The 23,838-nt window shown below is 40.3% G+C and overlaps 1 protein-coding gene across 7 annotated transcripts in view; it reads right to left on the bottom strand.

Moving 5' to 3' along the window:
- Window positions 1-23,838, bottom strand: part of rabgap1l (RAB GTPase activating protein 1-like) — a 98,271-nt gene that overhangs the window by 12,256 nt on the left and 62,177 nt on the right. For 5 of the 7 annotated variants that reach the window (XM_034530451.1, XM_034530453.1, XM_034530454.1 and 2 more), the window contains 5 exons: window positions 21,004-21,078; window positions 19,216-19,341; window positions 17,314-17,457; window positions 13,482-13,523; window positions 8,336-8,464 (listed from right to left, as the gene is read on the bottom strand). In XM_034530451.1, coding sequence (XP_034386342.1) covers window positions 8,336-8,464; window positions 13,482-13,523; window positions 17,314-17,457; window positions 19,216-19,341; window positions 21,004-21,078 — 516 coding nt within the window. Of the gene's footprint in view, window positions 1-3,664; window positions 3,960-8,335; window positions 8,465-9,260; window positions 9,664-13,481; window positions 13,524-17,313; window positions 17,458-19,215; window positions 19,342-21,003; window positions 21,079-23,838 lie in introns of those variants that run through there. The other 2 variants (XM_034530457.1, XM_034530458.1) reach the window with 2 other exon arrangements.

Below are 23,838 nucleotides of genomic sequence, written 5' to 3'. Positions count from 1 at the left end.
TTACTACTTCTTGGTGGTTTGTGAAAGTTGATATTCAGTAGGCAACAACATTTGCATCATGGCAACAACGATATGTCAATAGGAATTTAAGAACCACACTTTTACCATTTTAAACCCATCATGTTCTTGTCTGGGCGTAAAAAGGCCTCTGAAACCCCTGAAGACTTGTGTGACTGGACACGTCAGTCCAACAGAAATTTGCACAACTCATGTTTCACACAGTGAAATACAACCAAAGCAGGCCTAAGAAGATTTAAATAAGTAGATGTGGTTTATTTTGTTAGCTTCTCTGACACGTTTACTTGTGATACACAACATGACAAAACATTATTCCAGGACCAGCCTCCCTCTCAGCCCACTCGTATGTGTTGAACTATGTGCATGAAACAGTCCCACATTAATACCCAAAACGTACAATGAAGGCACAAGAGACCGAGTGGAAGAGACATGTGATGTGCGTGTTTCATTTGATTTTAAACACCTCCAGATTTGCCGTTTTGATTTTGTGACTGGATCACACCCACGCGTTCCTAGAACCCACCTCTTGCTTGTGCTCTCACCTCCTCTCACACACTCATTCATGGCCTTAAAGCATTCTTCAAAGACAATGGTTGTGTCATATTTTCCAAGCTTCCTATATGTGATATGATGGTTTGACACTGCAGTTTACAAACCCAAATACAGTCAGCCAGTAAGTATGATTGTTTTCTCTCTCTCTTGTTCAATTTTCCACTTAATCAACGTGTTGTTCTCTTTGAGTTACACATTATAACAGGAATCATCGATAGTCCAGCTAATGATTATGCAACTCTCCAACACCCCTAAAACACACAAACACTAAAGCTTGCCTGTGTAATGAAATGCAATGCAGAACAAGGCTGTGCTTACCTGATAGAGGTGAGGCTTTCATTGAAACATAAGGACCCACCAGCTTTAATCACACCCCAACCGTTCCATAAAAACTGCCTTAGTGCTTCCTTTTCTCAAAATCTGCTGCCGCCCCAGTTTGGTGCTTTTTGGTCTAGTTGTCGTTCAGTTGAAAACCATCTGCTGCCCTTTAAATTGATATTTAGTTTTCATCATGTGGCTGATATATTTATCCAAAGCGACTTTTATGTTACAATTCTAAGGTCACCAACATTACAAGCTATCAGCCGTATTACAGGAAAGTATCAAACTCCTCCTAATATGTTCAGACATTCCAAGTGACTTTCGCCATTAGGAAAACATCTCAAACTTCATGCTCTAGTTGCAACTAGTGAGCATGTGCAGTGCTGAGCATGCTCAAGGCCACTTCAGACAGAAAGCTACAAATGATTGCTGATAAACACATGCATGCTTGCAATTACAGGTTTTAAACCCGCCGATGCATCCACATACAACGGGTAAAATAAGTATTGAACACGTCACCATTTTGCTCAGTAAAAATATTTCTAAAGTTGTTATTGACATGCAATTTTCACCAGGTGTCGGTAACAACCCAAGTAATGCAAACAAAACAAAACAAATATGTTTCAAGAGCTTCAAGATGCCTCCTGTATGGAGAAGCTAGACGCATGCTTTGCTCAGGTGTGATATTGGCCCATTTTTCCACAAAACAGTCTTCAAATCTTGAAGCCTCCGTGGGCCTCTTTCTATGAACTCTAATCTTTTGTTATTTCCATAGATTTTCTTTTGGATTCAAGTCAGCTGAGTGGCTGGTGCCATTCCAGCAGCTTTATTTTCTTTCTCTGAAACCAATTGAGAGTTTCCTTGGCTGTGTGTTTGGGATCATTGTCTTGCTGAAAAGTCCACCCTCGTTTCATCTTCATCATCCTGGTAGATGGCAGCAGATTCTTTATCAAGAATGTTTCATTTTTCCACTCATCCTTCCTTCAATTATATGAAGTTTGCCAGAGCCGTATGCTGAAAAACATCCCCACACCATCCCACAGGTCTGGTGTTTTTGGGGTGATGACCTCCAAACATGGTGTGTATTATGGCATCCAAAGAGTTACATGTCTGTCTCATCTGATCAGACTATATTCTCCCCGCATTCTCCAGGCTTGTCTAAATGTTGTGCAGCACACTTTAAACCAGCTTCAACATACGTTTTCTTCCAGGTCTTTCTGAAGCTCTCCACAAGTTGTGCCCATCTCTAGGACAACTCTTCTGATAATTATTTTCACTCCTCTGTCAGAAATCTTACGAGGAGCTCCTGGCCGTGGCAGGTTTATGGTGAAATTATGTTATTTCCACTTACGGATTATGGCCCCAACCGCGCTCACTGGAGCATTCAGAAGTTTAGAAATCCTTCTATAACCAATGCCATCAGTATGTTTTGCAACAATAAGGTTGCAACGGTCTTGAGAGAGCTCTTTGCTTTTATCCATTATGAGTTTCTTGTGTGACACCTTGGCCAAAATCACACCTGGGGAATGCATGCCACTAGTTTCTTCATACAGGAGGCGTCTTGAAGCTGTCGTTACCAACAAAAACTTTTGTACAAAGTATTAAATACATTTCAGTAAGTGTGTTCAATACTTTTTCTCTGTGTCATTCCATCTTATTACACAACTGAATTTCTGAACTTATTTGTTTGGTTTCCTTTGTATGTATGCATTACTTCGGTTGTTACCGACATCTGGTGAAAATGTCACGTCAATAGCACCATAATATATTTACTGAGAAAAATGGTGACATGTTCAATACTTATTTTACCTTCTGTACGTACGTACAAAGCTTTTAGTGTAAATATTGAAGGCCAGTAGTTTGAGGACGAAGGGGCCACTCTGATTCAGGTAATGCGATTAAAGACGCCTGGTGCCGCAGGAAATGGTACCAGGTCCACTTATAGATTCCTGACCTGAATCCCTGCAGCAGAAAATGGAATTGGTCCCAAACCACCAAGCCGAGATCACAAAGTGTAAAGTTATATTGGGTATTAAACTACTTGAACAAGACTCTCTGTGTGTGTGTGTGTGTGTGTGTGTGTGTGTGTGTGTGTGTGTGTGTGTGTAACATGGTGATCTGCTATTACATAAAGTGGCAGTCCAAGAGTTGGAATATTTAATTAAATAAGAACAAAACCAACTGGACATCTAATGGAAAACTAAGCCATGGAATTAAATGACCCATGTGATAGGTAAAAGAAAGACACACAAATATAAATAAAGGACTCAATTGATTGCAAATTTGCATCAGTACTTGAAACAAACTAACAGCCACAAACAAGTGACCTCAAACATCCAACACACTTTCAGTCGGAACACACACACACACACACACACACACACAGACAGACACACACACACACACACGTCTACATCATCGACCTCAAGGAAAGAAACATGTACTTAGTTTCTGTGAATTCTAACTTTTCTGAACAATTGCAAAGAAATGACAAAATAAAAAAAGAGAAGAATAATACATTGAGAAAATAAGATTACAAAAACAACTGACAACCAGCAATTGAAAAGAATGATGCAGGTGCATTCCTCTTTTCATTTCTCTTATCTAAATATGCAAAAGATAAAAGGTCAGAGAGAAAAGTTGGAAATGTCTCCCATCTTAGTTCAATAGGAATACACTCAATACACAGAGAGGGATGTAACGAGAGAGAAAGAAAGAAAGAATGACAAAGACGATAAAAGAAAGAAACAAAAGGACCAAAGAACAGACCTACCACCGGTCTGGGAGCTCTTAGAGGTCTGGAGTGTGCGACCAAGCGAGTCAGTGTGTCCTCTTCCCCCGGTCGGTCGACTACATGAGCGTCGTATGCCACCATTATGGACACCTCCTGCATCATCTTGACTCCTCTTGCTCCCAACAATAACAAGGGAGGCAGAGGATGATGAAGAAGAAGAAGAGAATGGAGAACAAGTGGCAGAGAAGGAAGCAGAGGCGTGTAGCTGACAGGTTTGAGTTTCTCTGAGTGGAGGAGGCGACTGGCTGCTTTCAAGAGTCCTTCAGGAGCCAAGCCCCACCCACTGAAAGAAGGAGGGCGGGGGGGGGGGGGGGCGAGAGCGTAGTACAACACACCTGTTTGTTTTCTCCCTCTCCCTCTCTGTAACGCTAGAAGTGTGCAACAAAAGAGGATGAGTTTGCTTTTTCTTCCTTTCCAGTGAGTGAGTCCTCCCCCCCTCTCTCTCTAACTCTCTCTCTTAACGTCTCTCATTATAACATTTCCCTCCCCCTCTTAACGTTGCACTCGGGAGGTTTTCTTTTTTTCTGTTTCCTGCTGCTGATAAAAATAAAGATAAAGGTTTGCTTTCTACACTCAGTGTGTGTGTGTGTGTGTGTGTGTGTTTGAGTTAAAGAGAAAAGGGAAGGAAGTTGTCAGATCAGCCACAGTGACACATCGTTCCAACAGTAAAACCCAGGAAGTGAAGTGAAAGCCGCTTCAAGGCTGTCCTTGACTCCCTGAATACTGTAGCATGCTCCCATAAGACTTCACGGCTAAAAACTACCCGACGACCTCCCTGTGGTTGGCAACAGATTCCCCTGTTGGAGGAGATGCATCAACAGCCATGGGCTGTTGATGCACCCTGTGTCCTCTATCCCAGTCCTGTCTTCGTTTGCTGATGAATGCTACTGTGACAGATTAAAGAGTCTTGTTTTTAGCTCAATAGTTTTGGGGATTTATAATAATTCTGCATTTATAAAAAGGGAGGAGATCCAATAACTTTATTTACTTCATATATATATAATCTATGAGGATTGTGTGGAATATTCTAACCCACTAAAGAGCAGACGCACATAGATCAGGTGCATTAAATAAGGAAAGTCGTAGTTGTAGGACAAAGTAACACCGTTCTAGAGAATCTCAATGGCCGCATAAAATTAACATTATATATATATATATATATATATATATATATATATATATATATATATATATAACGAGCCACACCGATTTATTTAACTAAAATACAGAAATACCGGTAATATAAAAAGACATAATAATAAAACAACATTTCTGAAATATATTCTAAATATAAATGATTTAATTTGCTCAAAAGATAAGGGAGTGGATATAATAAAATCAATCAGCTATTTGTGTGCACCAAACTTAAGATTCACATTTAATGAACTGTAAAATCACTATACACTAGTTGTACTCATTTAGTCATATATTTAAAGTGTTAATTTAGCAGCATTTACTTTTACTTTGTAAACCTGTCCCTCTGTCGTAGCTTCATAAAAGACAGCTTAGATGAGATGATCAAACTGTGAGAGTCTTCATCCATCCATGTAGGTCTCTCTCCTGGACTCCATCTTTACTTCTCTGTACATTATTCTGTCTGTATGCTCACATCCTTTTATCTTCTTTCTCCTCAGTCCGTTAAAGTTTAGCTTCTCTGTTGGAAGGATTTGGTAAAAAAACAACAGATTAATCAGTCAAACCCTGAGCGGCGAATGAATGCACGACATCTCTCTCTCTCCTTTTTTCTTCAAGTCCTGAAAAGTCATCATCCAGCTGCGGCTGGGCGGTTGTTTAAGAAGGCTGAGAAATTCAAATTCTTCCCATAATCCCCAGAAAGGCTGAGCCATCCTACTGCCCGTTGTGTTAATCAAGCCTAGGTGCCAGTGAATTCTTTCGATGTTTTAAGCAGCTTACAGAATTCAGCTGATCCGATTTAGACGTTGACAGAGAAAAATATGTAAAAGGGGGTGAACAGAGGGCAAGGGGACTTGGACAGGCTGGTTTCCCCCTTTTCCTCTGATAGTGTTTGAACATGGCAGGTCTTCCATGACTCTTCCAGGGAGAGTACTGTAGCTACTATGGCGAGTCACAAGCTGATGTGACATGCTGTGATCCGGGTTGGTTAGATGGTCAGTGGAAAAGTGAGAAGTGGAAGGAAAGAAAGACTCTTTCTTCTGCTATTTTTCCTTCTCATCACTCTACAGTCTTTTTGTATTATTTCACTCTGGCTGACTTGCTCCATATACTTTTATCCACAGGGATAAAAAAAGTAACTGGCTTAAATACAACATGTATTTAAGGATAAGTTTTTAAAGATCTTAGACTCCAACACACAGTTTTGATCTGTAACCTTGCTATTAGGATTCTCTCTAAAAAGAATAATGTTTAAGGTAGTGCAGAGAGAAGGGTGAACAGGCCGAGACCCACGAGGAAACTGAGGAACAGCAGGGGAAGGAAAGATCAGCTGTGGATGATCAAGACATGAGCACAGACAATGTGTTCCTCTCTGTCCTGAGGCGACGTCATCCACGAGACAGACTACCTGTTTGAGTTCACTTCACAGAGTCTATTAGTCTTTTCATTTGGTATTTGTGCTTTGATGACAGTTTCTGGTGTGTGTTTGTGTGTCTATAATCCTGTGAATGTGTTTACCCATACAGCCAGATGACAAATACAAGGAAGAAAACTGAATCAAAGAGTGAAGAAACATAACCAATGTGCACAGGGAAGGAGGGGCCAATGAAATACTGTATGCACATGGGCTTTACAGTGATCAGATTAAAATCTAGTTAAACATCTATGGGACATTTTGGATCAATGTGTTAAATATAGATACAGAAAAGGGTAATATGTTTAGGAAGAATGGTGAGAATTAAGGTTTACAAATTTGTGTTTATGCCTGGAAAGTGTGTGTATTTCAGTTAGTGAGCATGTATTTTACATGTTTGAGTGTGTGCGCTCATTTACAACACAAGGCCTGACTTGATGCTTTGCAGCAGGATTGTGCAAGAGTGCCAAAATGTCACCAAACCACGAGAGATACACTGTGAGTCACAGTGCAGGATATCCTGTATGTACAAAAACACAGAAATACACTAAACATGGGGGGATCTTAAAGGTGTCTGGCCAATATGCCCTTGAGCACAACACATCTCAACTTGCTTACTCACTGAAAGTTGTTCTAGATAATCAAGATGAAAAAAATGCCTAAAATGTAAAATATTAGTTGTATGTAGATACAGAGAGACATGGAGAGAGAAAGACAGGAGGGTGGTGGTAGGAGGATGATTATCTCTTCCATCTTTCTCAGACAACTCTTTCCATCCTCTGTAACAACACCCGTACACACGCACGCACACGCACACGCACACGCACACGCACACGCACACGCACACGCACACACACACACACACACACACACACACACACACACACACACACACACACACACACACACACACACACACACACACACACACACACACCTCAGCAAATTCCCGAAATGCCAGCAGCCTCATTAAGGTCAAAAGGAAAATGATAACGGGATGCGAGTTTGTGTGTAAGGGGAATTTTCTTTCACCACACAACCTGGTAACTTTTGAAGAAAACTATGGAAGCCATATTTTATCTACTGTTTTCAGTCCATACCAATAAACAACATTATAGAAAATAGACTTACTGACCGATAAAGACAGAGCAAAGAAACGGTACAAAAAAATAAATAACATGGCATATTGCAAAAGATAACAGCAGACGCACATAAACTTTACATTAAACTGCAAAACTACTTAGCAGGTAGTGTACAGTGTTGTCTTTTTAGGAGCTGGTTTGCTGACAATAGCCAAAAACAACGCTATAAGAGCGAGCCAACACAGTAGATATATACAGTATACCGGTCAGCCGAATAATGAGCTGAACCATGCTGTAAAGCTCTCTAAAGACAAGCGGTTTATACCCTTGCACATTGTTTTTACATTGTCATTTTATATGTTGTTAAGGTAAATTATTGTTTATAAGCAGTACTATAAGACATACAGTAAGTTTTAAACATTCGCTGTGTTCCTGTTGCACAGAAAGGGATGTTTTTTGCATTTTATGCTGTTTGAAACACAGAACAGCATCTCCATGCCTCAAGAGACAAAACAATTGCTTAATGTAAAGACAGAAGAAAGTTCCAGAAATTCAAGAAAGAAAATGTCACAGTTCCTCCCCCCAGTATCCTTCTTAACGGATAGATAATCCCTCATTGTAAAATACAGGGCAATTAAACACAAGAATCTAAATACAAAAAAGAGATACAAGAGAAATCATAAAAGATACATTACACCTGAGATCTAGTGTTTCATGGCCCAATCAGGGATGTCCCTGTGGTAGACAGTACACTCATTTAATAGCCATCTTTCAGCATAACTGTACTAGACATGCTCCAGGACCTCTCGCCCTTCTGGTTAAAGGTGTTTGTGTTTCAGTGGGAGATGCCAAGACAGGAATTCCTCATTGTGTTGGTTGGACTCGTACAATAATATCATAGTCACTCCTGGAATAATGTGTGCATGCGTGCGTGTGTGTGTTTGAACACACGTTAACAACTCTTTTCACAATTAAACTTGTTATTCACATATGGGGAACAAATTCATGTTGTTGTCTTACCTTGATGTTGCAGGCCTGCTCCATAAGCCTGCGGGCGTTTTCCGCAGCTCTGTAGCGTTTTGGAAGCTGGACTCTGAAGAACTTGAGAGCCCCTTCAAAGTCCGCCTGCAAGAGGTCCTCTTTAGACGTCTGGAGCAAGACATGAGGAGTTGGGAGGAGAGAGGAAGTGATGGTGGAGACAGATAGACAAAGGACGGTCATTTTAGTATTAGTATTTAGTATTCTAATTTTGACATTGTATATAAATTATAGAGAGCAAAAGCTTAATGCCTAAAATGCAAAACAAAAAAATAACAGTCCACCTATAATTATTTAATCGCATCACTCCTGAAAGATACAGAGATTAGATCAGAGAGCATTGACAGGAAAGTTAGTTGTTTGAAAACACAAAAGCCCCAAACAATGGAGCTCAGCGGCTGAACTTGAACATAAATCAGAGAAATTAACAATCAATATCACCATCTTCTGGTGTGAGGATGAATTGTCACAAAAACCCAGCCAGAGATATACTTTATGTGCATGGCTGATAAACAAGGCCGTATGTATATTTTAAATGTGAAACAGAGTAGATTATTTTTGGGCTGTTTAATTTCTGATGGTAAATGAGAGTACTAAATCAATTATTATGAAATATAAAACTTCTTGGCAGCATCAATAAAAGACAGTGAGGACAAGTGTTAATTTATCTTGCATGAGATTTCCATATGAATTTATTCATGTAAGACTCTCTTTAAAATAAATCTTGAAACAATTGGGTGGCACATTTATCCAGTGTGGTATTCAGAAACGTCCACCTCAGAAGTAGCTCTTTCCCTCATCAACACAAGTCAAACTAACAACCATGCCTATTTATCTCTAGACCCGACCGTCCCTGCATGCTCAGTTTCTTTCATCCGGTGTCTGTTTCCCAGTCCCCTTCTCTCACCGCCAGCAACTTAGGGACGAAGAGCCGGTGTCCCATCCCAAGGAGACCCATCGCCTTGCAGTATGAGTCCGCCGAGGCCTGACTGCTGTGGGCCCTCTCCTCCGACTTTCCCTCTCCATCCTCCACCGCCCCGCACACTGCTGGAAGGGGCAGATGCGTGGTCATGGCATGTATGGGGGGAGGAGAGTGGGGAGGGGTGGGGCAGGGTGAGGGAGAGGGGCGGTCCCGCTCCGGGGCCAGGGTGGCAGATGACTCCAGCGTGTCGGCCGAACGTCCCAGTGGGTTTCTTGGAGTTTGAGGACGGGTGGACTGGAAGCAGAGTGTGTTCAACTGAGGAGAGCCGAGATCCGTCTTGAGGTTGCCGTCGAGCCAAACTGGCAGAGTTCTGGCGAACCAGGTAACTGACCTCCTTAGAAGAAATGCTGATAATGTCAGTGTCACAACAGACTGATGTTCAGGACGCCTTCATGGAAAGAAGAGACGATCATAGGAACACTCAGCAACTCAGCAGAGACAGCCCAGGCATGCATGTTTAACGTGGATCCCGTTCAAAAAGGCAACACAGAATTTGGACAAGGCGTCAGTGAAGGCCACTCGTACCACTGTCAGAGCCCAGTAACAAGGTGCCACGAAATAACACTCAGAAAATGATGTGTTGACGCTGCTTTCGACATAATGCTGAGTCTTCCAGCTACCTGAAGCCAGATTCACTTTGAAATCTAGTCACACTACCCCGCTCTCATCGTCGCGTGCCAAACTCCCCCAACCAATTCCAATCCAGTAAACTGTTGCCAAGCAACAAAGCTGCTTAACACGTGGAGCGCTGCTCAGGCGTACAGCAGCGATGGCCGGGTACTCCACCTTTTTTCTTTTTTTCTTCGTTGTTAGAGTTCAAAGACGGAGAGAAAATCTCCCTCTGTCTGCGCAACTGAGTGGCCTTCAGGCTCAAGGCTCGGTGGGTGTGAGACAACACGTCAAAGCACTCAATGCGATTTGTACATGGTTTCCAAATGGGAGGCAGCACCTGGTATGAAGTTGACAGGATTTGAGCTTTCTTTGAAATGTAGAAAGGTCTGAAATAACAGTTGGACTCCTTTTATTTGAAAAGCCCCGGTCTAAGCCTGAGATGGCGGTCCTGATGACAAGGCATAAACAGATGAGATGTGGTCTGTTTGCATGGGAAGATTGCACTTTTCTGCCTTCAGGAGATGATGATGAATTTGTGTTTGTTTATGACTGAGTGGATAAAAAACAAGATGAGTTCGGAAGGTAGAATCAAACAGATCAAAGTGTATCACGATAGTCTCCCTGTGTTTTTGTTTTTCCTCTTCACTTAAATAACCCTGTGATATGAAATCCGACCAGATCCCAACCACAAAGAGCAGTAAAAGCACAGTCCAGTCAACAGCTCCAGCATGGACTCCAGTGTCTGTCCCTCTGACAGATCTTCATCAGCAGCAGTCACAGCCAGGCATCCGGTCTGTATCGGTCAGCAGATCCTTTAGATGGGAGTCAGCTTCTTCAGATGAAAAGTCACTTCTGCCTCTCAACTGTTAAGCTGAGTATGTTGTGCTCAACATCAGGAGTGATGGTCCTGGCCAGCAGCTGGGGTGAGGCAATGCAAAGAAACCACAGAGTATTTCCTGTCCACCGCTTCTCTCCTTTTCTCTCTCTCAGCATTCCTCGATTTCTCTACCCCTCACTTTCTTTTTGTTATGCTAACAGCTTAGCGGCTAGCAGCTAGCAGGGGCGGCTCCATTGCAGAGGTCTGGGTGGTGGACAGAGGTAGCGTGTTGAGAAAACGCACAGCCAGCCAGCAGAGAAGAGGACAAGGCGGAGGTAGAGCAATAGAGCAATAGGAGGTAAAGAAGCCAAAGAGTGAAGAACTGCGGGTGAAAATCTCTAAGCAAGCATCCATGGGAGGTACAGATAAAGAGGAAATAAATGTTAAAAATAACCAAAACACAGCGCTTTCTTCCTCCAGGTCCAGATTGCTAATGCTATATCTTATGCTCCTGTTGTGATGTGGATAGCGAGTGCTAAGCAGGAGAGGGAGGGAGTTGAACACAGATGGAGGGAGGGGGGGATGAGAGCGAAGAGGGGAAGAGGATGGATGGAGGAGGGAGGAGGGAGTCTCGGGGGAGAATGCCGTCATGCCTGGCCAATGACAGGCAGGCAGTGGAAGCCCCTTCCACCCTCCTCAAATCCTCATTTCTTCTCCATTCACGACCATCGCATGCACCACATCTCTCTGTCTGACAGACTGAGTACATTACTGCTAAGATATAGAGCAGGAGGGTGTATTCATTTGTATGATTCATTTATAGTGAAAAGCCTGAGTGTAGCTGCATTACAACGTAAAAGGCAAAACACTTAGTACAATTACTATTGTTATAAATATAATGAGCCAATCTGCAAGAATTAGTTTGGCTTAATTAGTTATTATGGAGATCTGTTTAATGATATGCTGGCGTGTTTATGTATACCATGAAGCTGTTTTGGGGGTCTGTTTGGATCACAACTCAGTAGCGGCACATATTCAATATTAAAGGACTGGTTTTGGGGGCTAAACAATCTTGGTTGGCGTATCCCTAATGATTTTATAATTTTGACAATTTTTCCTTCTACTGATTTTCTAACCTCCTATTTTTCCATCAGCATCAATAAAGATGTACTGTGCAAAAAACATATACTAATATATTATAAATTATAAATAAATAAATTGACTAGACATATTACTGCTTACGAGCTGATTTGGGGACCCATATTATCCAAAAACATTGAATTGTGATTGAAAACATTCACCTTTTCAGTCCAATCTGGCTGATAATATATTGGCAACCTGCCTTGTTCCTTTATGCATTGATACGGTTGGTTTATTTAAAGTAGTTTTTATAAGTAGCTATGTTTTTGGAGAAGTGATGCAGAAGAGTGAGACGTAAAACATTTGATAGTATGATCACGGAACTACTACAAATATTTTTTCCCCTGAGAATTATACTTCAGTGTGATATTACATGCGTAATGTTGTAATATGAAAGAAAAAAAATGTTTGTCTAAAAGAAAAAGATTATGGATGTCAATCTTCTTTAAAAAAAGTAATATAAAATGAACATGACTAAGTTATTTGTTTATTTTATTTCCGTAAAAAGACATGGACTAGCACGACCTCCTCAAGCACCGTCCCATCAAATCCATGACCCCATTGATCAAGCAGACACCAATCTGCAACAAACAGATCTGATAACACAACAACTAATAATTCTAAACCATTCTGTTACGACAGCAGCAACATGCAAGTTACAATTATTTATCGATTAAAAATATATATTTTTATTTCTTTAACTACACTGACAAGTTTATTTTGGTTTCTTATTGAAAATGTGAATTAAATCCAGATTTATTTTAAATAATATGGTAATTGATCTTTAAAAATCTTGTGTGGTTATTGTCTGTCTATTGATTGTTTAGTATGCGTGCCTATATTTTTCCATTTGACTGCACCCCGAATGTTTGTAGTTTTTTTTACATTACTTTATCAACCTCCAAAGGAAACTGCATGGCTGTATTTTAATGCTATAAATGTAGGTGCACGTGCTTATACATTCTAAACTTTAGCTGATGTTGGTGTGGGTGCTAATTAAAAACATTATTACAACATATATGTTTTGTACTGCTCAAAACATAAACTACAAAATAATGATGAAATTAAAAATGGAAAGGTTTCACTGTGACTCATGCTGCATCAGATTCAACATAGTATTTAACAAATGAGCCTCCTCACTTCCGGATGCAATTTCTGATTTAAGCACTAGGGGGCAAGACATGCCAACAAACAAACTCTCTTACAATCACTTCAGGACTTTCTGCACCTCCTCAAACACAATGCCCTTCTGCACAATCATGCTTCTCTAAACTTTCAGTACATAGTGGGAACATTCAGACTAATACTAGCTCCAGTAAACTGCTCATAAAACATGTGCCTAACTGCCATCTTTATTGTATATTTTACTTGCAATTAATGTAAAAACAATGTCAGGAGCTTGTTCCTTAAGCCACATGGGTTTATCTTTAGTAAACACAAAACAAATTATATATCATCATAAAAATATATAATAAAGTGGATCCACTACTTTTGACATGAAAACTGATTTGATAATTTAGTGAATTTAAGCAGATGGTAACAGATAAATTAATGAATGAATGAAAGTGAGAACTGACCTTAAGCAGAGCCAGGGCTACATTGAAGATGATGCTCAGACCCTGGAAGAGAGAAGAGGATCAGATATAAATTCAGACACAAGAAGGGGCAAAACTATCATGTTTATATGTATCGGTAGGTTTTCAAAAGTTTAAGCGTTTGGATTTCTGTAACTGAAGATTTTATTCAAGAACTGACATGTACATGCTGTCAGCTTCCAATGAATAATACTGTACACCATACCTAACCTTCTCAAAAATATTCTGTCAGGTTTAGTGCCAAAGGATACTGCTTCCCTATCTTGCTGACTTAATATAACAAGAATGGACTTTTATCTCGAAATATCTTCCATTACAATTTTTTAACATCGACATTGAGAAACAAACAAAAATAGCAAAACCTATTTGCAGTGAAATAATAGCAGTCACATGATGATTAAAGTAATACAAGCTCTAATTACTGGCATTAAAACAAGTAAAATATCAGAAGAAAAGTTGTAAAACTGGCAGTGAAAGAGCAAGAAAAGAAAGATAAGTCTTTCGAAAACATAATTTCAAAGATGACATGATATCTGAATATCTTGAAAACTACTGCATAATAAAATAAGAACACAATGACCTTAAAACATGTTTATATCGATGTTAAATTTCAGGTATGTTGTATTGTACCATATATCTTACTTGCTTTGGTCGTGTAACGCTTTAATTTGAATCATTTTAAAAAGTGCTGCACAGATTAAGTCGTTTGATACTATGATTACCGGTAAATGTAAACTTAAAAATAACAGCACAAAAGAAACCCTCACTGAGAGTACTGAGTGAAATTACAATATCTTCAATAATACAGAGCAGAGAGAGGTACAGTACAACAGACAAGAAGGGAAAACAGGGTTTCGTTTCCATTCACTGCTCCACAAGCACAATGGTGCTGCGACAGCAGCTTTCTTCCTTCCTCTTCTGTCGACACAATGCTTCTGATTTTGACACAGAAAGAAGGAAAATGTAAAACTGATGTCAGCTCTGCACGGGAACACCCATCTCCTTGGTCTCCGTGACAACCAGTTCACATGGCAACACAGAGCTAAAAATATCTGGACAGCTCTAAAAATAACTGGAGAAAGAGAAGAGAGAGGGGGAGCTCTGCCTTCACATGTCTATCTCCGTGGGCCTCAAGATGGTGCTACAGTGCTGAGGCAGGATCAAAGGCGTGCATGAGAGAAAGATAGAGAGATATACACATGCAGAGAGTGGAGACACCGTGATATAGACTGGGGAAGGTGACGGGGCAGTAGGCCAAGGGAGGAGTGCAGGGGCAGTATTACATGAGGAGTGCAAACAAACATAAGGATGCATGTTCAGCAGAGTTTAGTAAATAGAGGTGGAGAGGGAGGATCAATTTGCAGTTAAAATGTGAAATTATTTCTAAGACATAATGCTGGACAACTAATAGGTAACTAAAGTGGTAATAACCGATGACTCTACAGTGACTCAAATTTTTAAAAAAGTCACATGACATCCAGTTGGAGCCTGGGACTTCCCACCAGTCAGTACAACTTAAGTTTCTTGGATCAGTGGGAAACACCAGCCAAACAAAAGTCCAGTAGCCTTTTTATTATTTCTACTGGTAAAGAGATGTTAAAGGTAAAGAGATGTTAAATTAAATAAAGAAATCATATTTAAGATAAATGACTAATAATAATAATAATAATAATAATAGACATTTGGGTGACAGTAGAATGTAGTAGAAATGTAAAGAGTAAAACAATTATCATAGTAAACTGTCGAGGGGACTTGATCAAGAAAACAGCTGACTGAGGGAGTAGGAAGAAGGTGAGAAATCAAAAGTGTTAAACAGCTAAAGAAAGGGAACATAAAGGAAAGAACAGGAGAGAAGGGAAGAGGACATGTAAGCATACACAAGAATAAAGAGCAAATAGGTAAAGCTAGTGAAGAGGTGGAGCAATGACACTGTTGTATAAAGAGAAAAAAGAAAAAAATAGACTCACAACTGTTTAAACAGACATAAGATTGAGTCAATAGACACAGAATAAAGGACAGCAGAAGAACGTAAACAAAGCACAACAAGTTGTTAAACAAATTGCAGGAAATAGGGAAATAACAGAGTAAACAAGGAAAGAGAAAGATGAAGAAGAGAGGAAGCAATAAAGGAATAGGAGAAGAGGACGGCAGAAAGAAAGAGATGGTTTAACGAGCAGATTCTCATCATGCGGCTCATTGGGTGAGAAAGACCTGGGAAACTTTTAATTGTTCTGCCTGGGGCCAATAGGAAGACAGAGGGAGTGAGGAAGGGGAGGGGAGAGGAAACAAGTAGGGCATTTAACTTTTGATGTTTCATGGAATTTTAAACTTTTCCGAAAATTTCAAAAATGTCAGTAACCCTAACACTAATATTCTATCACCTTTCTTTCTACTGTACACACAAACATACAAACGCATAATGGTGTAATGGTGGTGGATAACAAGTTCTTGTGCTTTACATTTTTTATACTATTTTGCGGAGTCAACTGGAAAAATGGATCTGAGTGATGATTCTGCCCTTGAACAGAACACAAGCTGTTGTTATGGGCAACGCCTCTTCTTCATATGCTCATGTCGGACGCGGTGTTCCTCAAGGTCTTGGATCCTTGTTACTTTAAGTTGCTACATTTTAAACAGACTTTCTTTTCCAGAGGGAAGCAGCTGTATGGTTCCACCAGGCATCCTCATTACACATTTGGCTTCACCAAGTCTGTCTGGCAGCCTCACAGACACCTGAGTTAACTCACCAGCCAGTGGTTATCATCTGAAAGCTCTGTTTCACTCTTCACCTCAGTCGTCCAATCATATGGCCGCAGATCAGTTGATGCAGCCAAAGACATAGAAACTGAGGCGTGGATCATCAATCTTAAGATAAAGTATCCAGTAGCGGGTTATGTACTATGTAATGTACTTACATAGTACCATCGGCCTGAATTTGGTGTTTGACAGTGACAAAACCAATAAAAAAAGCATAGCAAGGGTTCTGATCTAAGCCCCTTCAGGTTTCTCCAATGTTAACCACTTTAGTGAACTATTAGGTTTTCTGGTGAGGTCCTCCAAGAAAAGAAATTGTTTATATACTATTCTACTCTACTACTTGCGTTAACTAGTTTGTATTTGGTGTTTTATTGAAATTATGAATAATGTTGTTTCTATATTAAATTACTCTGTAGCACTGTAAAAAGGATGACAGTGATTAAAGGGAGTAAATACAAGATTGGGAGAATTTCTATTGCCTCTCAATATCGCGGCTCAAAGCTAACGGTACTAGCAACACTAAAAGTGCAAATACGGCAACAATGCTGACAGAGCAAACAGCGTTTACATGAGGGGAAGCCAGAAAATAAACTATAAATCAATAGTTATAATATTTCTTAACTATTGAGTCAGTAAGTAAACTAGTGGTTATTGAAAGAAGGGTCATGTGGTCCTAATGACATTAAATCAATAATTGTATATGCCCTTAAAAGCCTCATCAACAGATCTCAATTGGTTACATTTGTAAGATATTAGATCAAAGCAAAGCTGGTCATTAGAGAGTAGAGTGTCACTGTACAGGTGAACCTCATCCCACCATCATTCTGTCCCCTTTTCCTTTCATGTCTCCCTCCTCCTACCTCAAAGGTTGCCATACTCCATCCTAACGTACCACTAACCTCAGCCACTCCTTCTCTTCCTTGAGTGACCTTTTGTCCTATCTCCTTACTACTCCTTTAATCTTTCCAGACCGTTGACCCTCCCCTCATTGACAATGTAGACCAAATCAGTCTCCATATATAATCAGTACAAAGTAGTGCAGTCAGCCAAATTATACCTCACAGAGCAGCAGGTCAGTGATGTGGAAAACCATGCACAGGGGGAACTTGGCAGTGAAGAGGGTGAGGAACCACTGGGAGGCGTACATGTGTGCCTCCAGGTTCAGCTCCTGGAAGTGGGACCACAGGTCTGGAAGCTGATCCTGTGGGAGCAGATAGAAGACAAGGAGGAGGAGAAACGTATGAGACGAAACAGCATTTACAAGAATAGAAGGATGTGGCTCTGTTTGTCATTTTAATTTTACATTATTTCATTTTTACTCATCCTTTATTAAATCATGTTGTCTCAGTGAGATGGTAATCTCTTTCAAAAGAGCCCAAAGAACAAAAGAAAAAGTTGAAAAAGACACCGAACACAATTTAGTATCAAGTCCCAGCTACCCAACAGTCAGAGACATTATTCATAAATTCCACACGTTTTAAAACTACATAAAAAGATACTATATTATACAAAGCAAGTGTGACATTGCAAATTTGTATAAATTTGTGGAGCAATCTGTGTCATAAAATGTATGAGCTCCAGAACTCATATTACATATAACTCGCGTATAATATTGCCAATATTATTATATTTTTCACTGTTAATAATTTGATGAGGGTTCCTACATTTGTTCTTTTCTTCCACGAATGATTCTCTTTACTCACTCAATGTAATGAGCCAGATAGCGATCCACTTTGGCAGCCAACACTTACCATGCCACATGACAACTGACTGGATCAGATAGTGAGCTCCCATCTGTACGCTAATAATTTGCAGTCGATGCTAATATCCTTACATTGAACGCGTTTGGTCGATGCTAAATTAGTTAGTCTTGATGCTGCGAGATGACTGCTAGCAGGGCGAGAATGAATTTCAGGGCTAAATTAAACTCTACTCAGTGAGGGGATTTCGTCTGTAATACCCAAGTGGGATGGGACTCAACCAGCAGCAGGAACATCAGCCTCAACACACAGAAATAATGCTGTTTAGCCTACACAGACCGAAAGTCACACACACAGACTTACTGTATAAGTAATTCTTGTTATTATATATATTTTTCTTCTATTATATTTTGTGAACAGAAGTCAACAAGGCAACAACAAACATGCCGTCCCCCACATATGATGCAATCGTTGTCAACATGCTCTATGTATTTTAATATATTTTGTCTGCTAGTGTTTTCTTTTTAGTGGCATACCAGTATGCGTATTTGCACAAACCCTGCATTCAATCATTAATTAAAGGAAACAGCCCATGTGACCTTTATTCTCAATAAAGTAAAAATGTTGGAAAATCAAATCTAGTGTAAGTTATTGGTCCTTGAGACCAGACTGTGCAACAAGGAGAGCTTGATATGTGAACGGAGAAGGTAGATTTCAGCAATAAACATCAGCTTAAAATGCAAGAAAATTAAATAAAAACTACACAGTTGAGAAAACAAAAAACACAATCTGTTTAAATCCATTCAGTCTTAAATTCTGAGTAAATTTAGTATTAACTTGGAAACGATTGCTGTGATTCTCAACTGCACTGACAACACGTTTTGAATTCGCTAGCGTTTCATTGGCGCCTCTTACTATCTTCTTTTTCATGGCCGAGGCTCATGGGTATTGTAGTATTTTGAGCCATCTGCACTGTCAAAATGATAAGCAAACAAAAATGTAAACAGGTGGCCGTAACATAATCCAATCCAGGAGAGTCCCATGTTTCAAAGTATAATGTTTGGATAAAAAATTGCAATGTGAATAAATCAAAGGGAAAAAACACTTCCAGAACCAGTGGCCCCTCCCCCTTCTCAACTCATTTTCATCCATCGGCCCTCCATCCAGTCAGGGTCGTCTTCTCAGTATCATGTTAATTTCCACTGCTTTGCAATACATTCCACTACATTTCAAATATGATAACACATTGCATCACTAACCTGCATCAGCCTCTCCAGCTGGTAGAACTTGCAGTGAAGATCCTCAAAGTTGTTTTTGTAAAGAGCTCTCAGGCCGTAGTGATGCATGATTTTCACCAACACACAGAAAGCCTGTTCCTCTGGCATCTGAAACCACATGGATAATGATAAACGACAATCACATGAACTTACATGCTGAACAACTGACTGTTCAAAATCTACATGTGTGGCTACAAAGGGAACCATGATATTTCATTTGAATCTCCAGATGACAACTGATGGTCACGCCGTCTTCAGGACAAGAGCAGACATTTTACTATCCAACACTTTGACTGGCTCTAACTACAGCCTGGAGGACAGAAGAAGGTGAAGGTGTGAATGACATTAAGGGCCAACTTCACAGTGTTTACATGTGCAGGATAGGCTTTAATGGGAGTTGCTTGGATGAATGAAGATAAGAGGCAAGTAAAATGTTTCACTTTCTCTCTCGCGCGCGCGCGCGCGCGCGCGCGCGCGCGCGCGCGCACACACACACACACACACACACACACACACACACACACACACACACACACACACTTTAATCAGAGTGACAGTAGGTGTTTGGGGCTGAATGGGCTCCTGCAAGTAAACCTGAACCCCTATTAATATTCCTGACATCTCCTCTATAACATCTCCCTTCTTCCTCCTTCCTCCTCCTCCTCTATATAACCTCTGCATAACCTCTCTTTCTTTTACTGCTGCCATCTCTCCCCTCTTCCTTACAGCCTCATCCTCTAAAACTTCCTTGTTTTCCTCCTCCACACTCCTATCTTTTCCACTCCAGTCCATTTTCCTCTGTACATTATGATGTGTCTTTTCCAAATGTATCCATTGCTCGCCCCATGACTCTCCCACCATCTCTCTTTATTCCACTTCCTCCTGACCTCTCTTCCTGTCTCCACTCATCCTCTGTCTTCCTCCTCTTTAACCTCTGCTGCCCTTGTAAATTGGACTTCAACCAAACTTCTTCCTCCCCTTAGGATTCCTGCCTCCATGTGTCTACTCCTCCATCTGTCTTTTAACAACTTCCCCAAATACACATTTCACGTGTGTTTTACAATGCAACACATTTTGAACAGACAATAAACACTAAACAAAGTGCTAAAAATAAATAATGTACTTTAATGTGTATGGGGACAGGTTAATAGAGCAGAAGTTCTTTAATTAAGAAATACGTGTCAGTGACCTTGAAATTAAATCTGTGAGAATAAATGTCTTCTCCACCGCTTTACCACTTCTAAATGTCTGCTAGCTGTATTGTGCTTTCAGCTTTACCTTCTCTAGTGCTCTCTCACTCCTATTAATCCACATAATTCTTCTCTGAAGTGTGTTCATTCCAGCGGTCAGCCAGAGATGTTCTTTATGTGTCCCTCTCAGCCTCCATTTATTCTCTTATATAGTCTCAGCTCTGCTTTATTACAGCCAGCACAAGACTCGGTTACTATAGCTGCAGAGAGGTGTAGGTGCAGCAGCACAATACTGACATATTCATCTTGTAATAATTTGATTGACTGTTGTCCTCAAACACAGTCTTTGGCATCAAGGTAACATCTCATTATTTCAGAGAGGGTTTATGGGGAAAGAGAAAAGCAAGTTCTTCTGTAAATGTAAAGGAGGTAATTGTAATCTATTCAGTTTTAGGCTTTACTAAGATCAATGAAGTACAAATATTGCAAACTGTTATGTTGTTTTGTTCAACCCAGGTTTGGATGCATGTTTGTATGTATTGTATCCATCTCTTCATTTATCAGTGCATTGTTTACTCACATGCAGCAGAAGAACAGCAGCGAGGAATGACTGACCCTGGCAATAACCAATTTCTTCATCATGGACAGAGTAGGCCTTTGAGAGAGAAAAAACAAAAACAAATTCAGTTTGGTTATTCTAACAGTTTTTAAACCAACCGACTGTAATAATTTGGGGAACAGACAGTTGAAACCGTTGATGTGAAGTTGGGGTGTGATGTCAGGATCAGCAACAGTCACAAGCTGGTTGCTGATTGTTTTGCACAGGTGCTAATGACATATCCTGTTAATACTGGGACTCTTAATACCATCACCCTGATGTGACATTACTGATGAACGTGATAATATTATTTACATCCTTGAGTGGTTAATATTGGAAGCTAAAGGTTACTAGTGATGAACAATACTCCATATTTAGCTACACTTGGACGTGAGCCTTTTCACTAATTTCTTAATTTCCTGAATAAACTAACGTCAGCTCTATCCATTCCAAGCAACACTTAATTGCCCAGATCCATTTGGTTTAAACCAAATTTGACTTCTTTGGGACTCAAAACTCAAAGTTTAGGACTAGACTTGGGACTTACGGGCAAAGTCTTGAGACTTATTTGTGACTTAGACCCACCTCTGCCCATTATTTACCCAGCAAGGCAACCTGAATACCTTTCTGCCGCTGCTTGTCTTACACGGTTACAAACATTCACACTCAGGGGCTGCACAGTTCAACCACAGTGTGATAGAGCTCCAACAGTCAATGAACACGTCCAGTGGAGCAGCTCAGGGATTTAGTGTATTGTACTCCAGTGTTGAGGTGTCAGCCATTGGTACAGTCATTCAGTTTAACTATTGCATAAAGCATTCAATAATGTTGCTGTAGTTACTTGTTGTTTAATATAGGTTAGAGTAGCGTGAACACGGATATAGAACAGTGATAACTATGCTTGAGTCATCATGAAAACCATGTTTCTTGTGACCACGTGGTATGGCTATATTTTTTGTATGCTCAGGTATTCCGGCTTCCTTTCCAGAGTCAGGATCAAGTCATTTGATCAAACAGCATTTGATCTGCCTTGTTGATCTAAAGCACATACAGAGACAGACGTAGCGACACTCTTTCTGGTGCCAGTGTTTTTTCTTGTTCTTCAGAGGAATTTCCCTGGGGGATGTCTCTCTGGGTCTTTGGGCTTTCTCTCTGTTGGTTTCAACCCCTCTCTTCTATCACTTTCTCGCTCGCTTATCTATTCAATAAATGCTGAGCTAAGTCCCTGTATTTAATAACATAACACCAAAATAAAATAAAAAAACAGACTTTCTAAGGACAAATTCAGCAGTGACTAAGGATTATGATATTGTTTAGTCAATGACTAATTATTAAACATACAGAAAAACTATCAATTGATTTAATTATCAATTAACACGGTTTGTTTTTGTTCCAACTACCAATTCCTGAATACAGCTAATCTGCTGTTTTGTGCTGTGCAGGTAGTAAACAGTGTTTTTCTGGGGAGGTTTCAGCTGACAACAGTTGCCTTGCTGTAGCTAAAACCAAACAGAGTGAACCAAAAGCTGCATATTCAGTATTCCCTTTAAGTTCATCACAATAGACGACCCCTTACACATTGTCATTTGTTTCCTTGTTGTTATAAATATAATGACATATAATGTAATCGGATGCCAGTAATCACTGTTATGGCACCAATGCAACATAAAAATATATCATTAACTGCAAAGATTAGACGTCATTTACAAACAAAGCTTAGCTTAAAGAAACTCAATTCATGCCACAACTAAAGTTGTCTCACCACTGCAGTAGTAAGAGAGGAGGTGGTCTGTCCAATATAAGAACCCTGGCTGGTCCTGTCATTTCAGTATGGAGGACCGACCAAGGACAGTAACCTTCAGATGACTGCTCAGGAGAGGCGCCGTCTCAAAACAGTGGGTAGTAGACACACCCCACCACTCACACTAATGAGCAAACAGACAGGCCTTTTCCACAGTGTAAACAAGGATCTGTGGAGAGGTAAAACTCTAAAACTATTCGGCCAACATTTTTTATTTTTTATGTGGAAGGAGGCAAAGACCAAATCAAAAAGCTCAATCTCTTATCTGAAAACATCTATAGAAGACATACTGTACAGGGATGAAGAAACGTACATTAACACTGAACAGTAAGTCGTTGTAATACCAAAGCCTGCCCAATGAATGGGAAGCATCAGAGGAAAGTGGGGCACCACACAGGGTGGGTACATCACCTCACCTGATTTCTACTTAACAGCTGATAGGAAAAACCTGGAGCACTGCAGTTCAACATGTGTGAGAGGTCAGCAGCACCAGAACTGAGCACGGACCCAGAAAACGTAGAACACATACTCTGTAATCATACAGTCATATTCCCCTGTACACATGTTTGGGCAGTTGTACAGTACAGTTTAATAAAACACACAATTTCCATATCATCCAATTAAAGATTATGCCACTCAAAATTATTCCGCTGGAGACGGTTCCATATCTTCCTCAAAGATATTTTAACAGGATGCTTTGATGGACATTAACTTCAACAGCAGTCAAACCTCCACACATCGGGTGAAAAGATTCTATCCCTTTTTGCATGCTTGAAAAATGAGTGTGGACATCCAGAGCTCCACTGCTGATCTGTTCAGCTAATTTGGGCTTAGATATGGAGGTAATGAAGAAGTCTTGTGGAGCTGTCTGGAGTGTCGTCTACAAGCTGACATGCTTGATGGAGTGTGGCATTCATATGTCCCCAAATCAGCTGGGAGAAGTGCATGCTGACAGATGGATGGGGGAGGTCCTGGTGGGTGAAATCTAAATGTGTTAGCCTGAGCAGATCATAGGC

The sequence above is a fragment of the Cyclopterus lumpus genome, chromosome 4, assembly GCF_009769545.1.
Source record: "Cyclopterus lumpus isolate fCycLum1 chromosome 4, fCycLum1.pri, whole genome shotgun sequence".
Taxonomy (NCBI): Eukaryota; Metazoa; Chordata; class Actinopteri; order Perciformes; family Cyclopteridae; genus Cyclopterus; species Cyclopterus lumpus.
The sequence above is the reverse complement of the archived record's forward strand: the minus strand, read 5'-3'. Positions and strand labels throughout refer to the sequence as shown.